General features: G+C 37.0%; 1 protein-coding gene across 6 annotated transcripts in view; it reads left to right on the forward strand.

The window, feature by feature from the left end:
- dclk2a (doublecortin-like kinase 2a) overlaps positions 1–4,089 on the forward strand; it is a 76,925-nt gene extending 72,836 nt beyond the window's left edge. For 5 of the 6 annotated variants that reach the window (XM_047153832.2, XM_017464874.3, XM_017464875.3 and 2 more), the window contains one exon: positions 573–4,089. In XM_047153832.2, the coding sequence (XP_047009788.1) occupies positions 573–851 (279 nt within the window). In that variant the 3' untranslated portion in view covers positions 852–4,089. The remainder of the gene's footprint in view (positions 1–572) is intronic. The other variant, XR_001812262.3, reaches the window with a different exon arrangement.
- The last annotated feature ends 3,082 nt before the right edge of the window (positions 4,090–7,171 follow it).

Raw genomic sequence — 7,171 nt, forward strand, 5'->3', positions numbered from 1 at the left:
TTCTAAAATGTTGAAACAGTGAAAGTAGAATATTCCATTTCTTACAACATATGCATCACAATATTTCAAAATATATATATATGTTCATTTTAAACATGTTAAATATTGTATATTATGTCTACATGCATTGTTTTTGTTGAACTACACAGTGAATTCCTCACATCAAAACAAGCTGATCAGCCAGTCTGAGGAAATAATGTGTCAGGAATTTCACTTATGTTTTCTCACTCTCCTTCACACCACAGTTAATCTGCTTTTCCTTCTAATTTTCTATGTATTAAGGTACTACATAGATTTTTGCTATTGTTTTTTTTGTTGTTGCTGGTTTTTTTTTTTTTTTAATAAAGAAGCTTTCTAAATACAGAATTAAACAAACCCAAACCAGAATAAGAATATTAAGAATAAGATACGGACTAAATGTGAGATATAAGATGAGTACTACTGAATTCTTAAAACAGTTTCACACTGTCTTTCATTCCACGTCCATTTCACTTCATAACCATAATCTCTCTGTGTCTGTTTTCCACCTTCCATGCACACATGACCTCTGAGCTCTTTATCTCTTTCTGTAGAACACAGCTCTAGATAAGACAAAGCTGCAGCTGTGCCGTCGCAGTCAGGGGAACAGCGCCGCCCTGTCTGAAAGGGAAGGAGGATTGGTACAAAACCGCTTTGAGAAGAAATGCCCCTCTGGTTTATCAGAGGACACTAAAAGCCCTGGAGCCGCCCCTCTTCAGGCTTTTCCCTCCCTCTCGCCCTCCTCTGATGCCCCTCCCCTGTCGTCCACCCCACCCTCTCCTCAGTGCAATGAAGAACCTGGCGAAGAGCGAGCTTTCGAGCGGGAGGAATAGATCCGCTTAGAACAAGAACAACAACCTGGAGAGGAAGGAAGACTGACAAAAATATATACAATACATGTTCCGTCGATTGAAATCCATTCCAGCTTTTGGCTTTTTCTGGAGCTGTTGCTTCCTAACAATTTTTTTTTTCTTTACTCTTTTTGGAAACAAAAAAAGAGATATAATGATGTGAATTTTAAAGGCCATTGAATTTTTTATATTGAAATGTAAACACTGAATTCATAGCATTGAAATATATTACTTCAAAAAAACACATCTATTTTATCTATTTATTTTTTTTTGGTAGTTATTTGTACCCCTAGTGTTCACAAATTCATACTCAATAACCAATCATTATAGTTCAATGCTATAAATTCTGTGGTGTTTAAATTTCTTTAATAAGAATTCAGTGCAACTTTCAAATCTGTTTCCGTACACTCTCAATGCTGGAGCTGCTCGAACATTCCTGATTCATTAAGGGCTTTCCATTCCATTCCAACCGCTTATTCGACGCAGGGTTGCGGGGGAAGCCTGGAGCCTATCCCAGGGAACTCGAGACACAAGGCATGGGACTCTCTGGATGGGGTGCCAGCCCATCGCATGGCGCAATCTCATACACATTCACACACTACAGACCATTTAGAGATGCCAGTCAGCCTACAATGCAGGTCTCGGGACTGGGGGAGGAAACTGGAGTATCCAGAGGAAACCCCTGAAGCATGGGGAGAACCTGCAAACTCTGCGCACATAGGGCAGAGGCAGGAATCAAACCCCCAACCCCAGAGATGTGTAGCAAACATGCTAACCACTAAGCCATTAAGCCAGTCACAATTCCAGTCCCTCCAGTCAGGGATGGATTAATAAATCCTGATTCCCTGGGCAGGAAGCTAAGCAGTGACCTAACCCGCCTTGTGTCAACACTTCACCCTGGTGGTGGTTGTATAACAGTGTGGGGAATATACAAATTCGGCCCCTTAATGTATGTAGCCCTTACCGTCCTACCCCACAACCCAATACATGCAAAATAAACACATACATTACTACATTACATGTCTATTATGAGAATATGAGTAGTCTCTTTAGTACACAGAAGGCAGTCTAACATTATGTATCTGGTTTTCTTTCTCGTTGTTGTTGTTTTGTTTTTTTTTTACCTCCCAATCTTGTTGACTAAATTGTCTAGCTTTTTAACAAGCTCTAACCAGCAGTGACAGCGAGTTCATTTTTAATCTGATCCATTTGGGGAAAGTCGTTGTATTCTCTTTCCTTTTTAAGTATTTTTATCATCAGCACACTTTTACAAATACTTCGAGGTTTATTTTTTTTCAATCTGTCTATCTAGCTTGAAGTGCACTGAACTTATTGCCATGTATATGGCACGTTCGAGACGGCTTGTGCTGTGTGACACAGTGCTTTATTATGCTGGAATGTTAACCATTGTAACATGAGTAAATCATGGCCATAAAGGGATAATGATAATGAGTCTTTATTGATCCTATACATATGCACAGTGAAATTCTTTTCTTCGCATACCCCAGCATGTTAGGAAGTTGGGGTCAGAGCGCAGGGTCGGCCATGATACAGCGCCCCCTGGAGCAGAGAGGGTTAAGGGCCTTGCGCAAGGGCCCAACAGTGGCAGCTCGGCAGTGCTGGGGCTTGAACCCCCGACCTTCCGATCAATAACCCAGAGCCTTAACCACCACTGGTTTTCTACTGGTTTGTATGAAGGGGCCCAATTTGTGCCCAAAAAACATTCCCCACACCAACACACCACCACCACAAGGCAGGTTCTTTCCAAGGCTTCATGCTTTTGAGGACAAATTCCGACCCTGCCATCTTTATATTGAGCACTATAGCGCACGCTCCAGGACTGACACCCTAAAAATGTTAATGCTTCACTTTGAGGTTCATTTACCGAATATTATTTATTACATTAATTAACGAAAACAAACCCCACACTTAAAACATAAACGATTTTTTACATCATGGAAACGTTAAGAAAGCCGCAAACCAATTGAAAGAGCCGATTACAGGTGTAAATATTGGCACCCACCATTTAGCCTCACTGAATAATTTGCTATAATACAAATATTAATGGCTTCTAACTAATTCTGGTGTATTAAAGCTGAAGTTGGTTTCTTCCTGCTAACTAATGCAATAAATAACGTTACTCTAGGGAACCTCGCTACCATTAAAAACACTACATTCGCTGTTTAAGTAAAAAAAAAAAAAAAGTATTACAAAAAAACCCCGCTTAATTAATGGGATTTGTATCTGTGGCCTCCAGCTGTGCTGTCAGCGCTGCACATCTGTCTGTGGCATGTCTACATTCCCCGAGGGAGTGTGAGACGATTTTGTAGTATGAGTGTATATACGCTGTGTTTGAGCGTTGAAAGACGAGCGTCTGCCTTTAGCACGTATTTGAGTGTTTTTATTTATTTTTTGCGAATCGATGAGCGTGAGCGGCTGCGTTTAGTGTGATTATGAGTAGTGAGTGTGTGAGTGAGGGTGTGTGTGTGTGTGTGTGTGTGTGTGTATGTGTGTGTGTGAGTGTGTGTGTTTGGACTATTAGTAAACTTGAAAATGGGTTTCATTTTTCTCGACTGTACAAGAAGAAATGAGACATTCGCCTTGGAATAAATAATGTGAAGGGCTGATTGTGGGTTAATTAGAAGGTTAATTAGAAGGTTAATTAAGAAGTTAATTAGGAGGTTAGCGCCTCTCTGCTGTAATATGCTGTAATTCCACATTAGTTCTGCTCTCATACCTTCATGTTGGAAGCATGGTGGTGTTTTTATCAGCTCTTTGATTTTTTTCTTCTTCTTTTTTTTTTTTTTGCTAATGTATTTAGAAAGATAAAGTTGCCTCTTAAGCTTCTCTACTTTTTACTTGAGTCTTTTCGCTTCTCTGGATAAACAAGGAAACACTGACGCATGATATATTCCTGTATCTGAATATAAACTCCTTTTCTCTGAGACACACACACACACACACACACACACACACACGTTCAGCAATAATCCTTATTCCATTCAGCATTATATTCAGTGTATTAGTTCTGCTGTTGTAAGAAACCTCACACACTGCAGCTTTGAAACAATCTGTTCCTCAAAACAGTTTCATCTAGTGCAAATGTTTGAGCTGGTTTATTTTCATTTCGGTTTCAGGCTTATTGTGTTGTGCTTTAGTTTAAAGTGGCTTTGTGTTAAGGAGTCCAGGTGAAATAAAGACGAATAAAGTTCTTATTGCAGTTGTCGTTCCTGTTCTTTTTTCTTTTCTTTTTTTTTTTTTTTTGGTAGCATTTGTATCTTCATCATCTCCTCACTTTATAAATAAACAAATTATTCATCTAAAGTCAACTATTTTTACCGTGTCTAGATTTTAACTACAAATTTTTTGCCTAATTGTGTAATTTTAAAAAATCTTTTTTCGATTTAAAAAATTTATATAATTCAAAAACTCTTTACAGTTACTAAAAAATATTTTTCTCAACAAAGTGTCCTACTTTTTAAGCATATCATGTATATATTACACATTATATATAAGTGTGTGTGTATTAATTAAAATCATTTTTTTTAATAATAAATGAATTTAAATATAAATACAATTTAAACTAAAATTTTGTTGTGGAATTTTAAGGCCAATTGTTTTTTTTAAAGGGCATTTTGTCAACAGACCTGAGACCTGAGAGAAAATATTACCACAGCTGTTTGTTTTTTTCTCTCACAACATATCAGGTTTCCCCTCTGTGTAAAGAAATTCAAAGAACACATCATTTCCAATAATATGCATTACTGTGTGTATAAATACACAGTCTAGGACTAATACAGGTTTTGAATTATTATATGTTTTACTTACCATGTTAGATAAGGGGAAGAGGAACCCACACATTAATATATATATATATATATATATATATATATATATATATATATATATATATATAGATAGATAGATAGATAGATAGATAGATAGATGGATAGATATATATAGATATATGTGTATGTGTGTGTGTGTATATATATATATATATATATATATATATATATATATATATATATATATATATATATATATATAGATGGATAGATATATATACACACACACACATACACATATATCTATATCTATATCTATATATATATATATATATATATATATATATATATATAGATATATATAGATAGATGGATAGATATATATAGATATATGTGTATGTGTGTGTGTGTGTGTATATATATATTATATTATATTATAGTGCCCTCCGCAAATATTGTCTTCATTGTTTAATCTTTTGCTTTTATTAAAAAAAATACTCTGCTGTCATGGATATCAAACAATTGCAAAGACAACACAGGTTTATTTAAAAAATCTTGGTTAAATATAGGTGCGCAACAATTATTGGCACCCTTTTAGTCAATACTTTGTGCTAGCTCCCTTTGCCAAGATAACAGCTCTGAGTCTTCTCCTATAACGCCTGATGAGGTTGGAGAATACATGGCGAGGGATCTGAGAGCGTTCCTCCATACTGAATCTCTCCAGATCCTTCACATTTCGAGGTCCATGCTGGTGGAGTCTCCTCTTCAGTTCACCCCACAGGGTTTCTATGGGGTTCAGGTCAGGGGACTGGGATGGTCATGGCAGGACCTTGATTTTGTGGTCAGTCAACCGTTTTTGTGTTGGTTTTGATGTATGTTTTGGATCACTGTCCTGCTGGAAGATCCAACCACGACCCGTTTTAATCTTTCTGGCAGAGGCAGTCAGGTTTTCATTTAATATCTGTTGATATTTGATAGAGTCCATGATGCCATGTATCCTAAGAGAATGTCCAGGTCCTCTGGCAGAAAAACATCCCAAAACATTAAAGATCCTCCTCCATATTTAACCGTGGGCATGAGGCACTTTTCCATATGGCTACCTCTCTGTGTGCACCGAAACCACCTCTGTGTTTATTACCAAAAAGTACAGCGCTGTTTGATGGAAGTAACTGGACAGGGAAATTTGTCCATTTTTATTTCTGAACAACACTACCATTTTAGTGAAAAAGACAAAACAACAAGCAAACAAGTATCCTATTAATTTAAATGTGGCTTGTCTGAATGTGACTTCCAGTAACATTTCAAAATATTAGCATAATATTAATGTGTAAAATAAATTAATGAAACAAGAGATTGTGAGTTTCTTCTGCAACCCTATTTGTAAATGACCCCACATGGGGTCATAATCCCTAGTTTGGGAAACCCAGACTTATACAGTATGTGCTTTTATTAATACATATATGACTACTTACACTCTCACACACACTATGTGGCCAAAAGTAAGTGGACACCTGACCATATGCGCTTGTTGAACATCCCATTCCAGATTTTTTTGTCCAATCAAACGCTCTTTAGAATCTGAAGTGCCCCCCCACATTATAAAAATCCATGGTACTAACTGTCAAGTATTATGGCTTAGCCCAAGCTGTGAGGTAAGCTAAACGCTATTGGCTATTTAAAAAGGGGGAAGAGCCACTCCATATATCCCGCCCTGACTTCCAGTAAAAATTACATCAATAAATCGAATAACGCTGCACATTTCAAGGCACTTTGCAGGGACTTTAAGTTTCGAGTCCTAAATAATTCATAATGTGCTCTTTAGAAAATTTTAAGCCCAAAGTAATAATTAGTATATTAGATTTAAACAGATCAGGCAGACTTTTATATGGGTAATATATGGGTACAACATATAAGACGTAAGATTATGAAAAGAAAAAAAAAACTTCAGGTCAATTTCACAGAAGATGAGGTGTAGACTATGCGTACTAAGTGTACCCATCTATCTCAGTGAAATTTGGCTCTGCCTTGAGATCTGCTTTGTGTAGCTTCGAATGCCGAATAAAAGTTGAAGTTGTTGCTTTTGCGTTTGATATTCCTGAACCACAGGTTCTACGTTGCAGCTCTTTTGTCGCTGCAAACAACATAATCTTGGAAGATTATGGAATCTTTTTGGAATTTGGAATCTTTTGAAAACACATCAAGTCAAAGGGCTCGAGTCCAAGTCACAAGTCACCCCCCCCCCAACCAAAACAATACAAACCATCACAGAAATTCTAATTCTAATTGCTTCCAGTACAAATACCATTACAAGCCATTAAGTCCATTACCAATATCAGTCCTTAATGGTATCCATTAGACATAACATGCCACCAATACAATACAACAAATTACCAGTAGAGACCCAGACGGACCATTACAGTTTCCATTCAAACCAATACAATTCCAGTTATCAAGGGCGTAGATTTGCATATGGACGGTAGGGACAATATTTTGGGAGAGCAGAATTTTAGAATT

The sequence above is a fragment of the Ictalurus punctatus genome, chromosome 3, assembly GCF_001660625.3.
Source record: "Ictalurus punctatus breed USDA103 chromosome 3, Coco_2.0, whole genome shotgun sequence".
Lineage (NCBI taxonomy): Eukaryota > Metazoa > Chordata > Actinopteri > Siluriformes > Ictaluridae > Ictalurus > Ictalurus punctatus.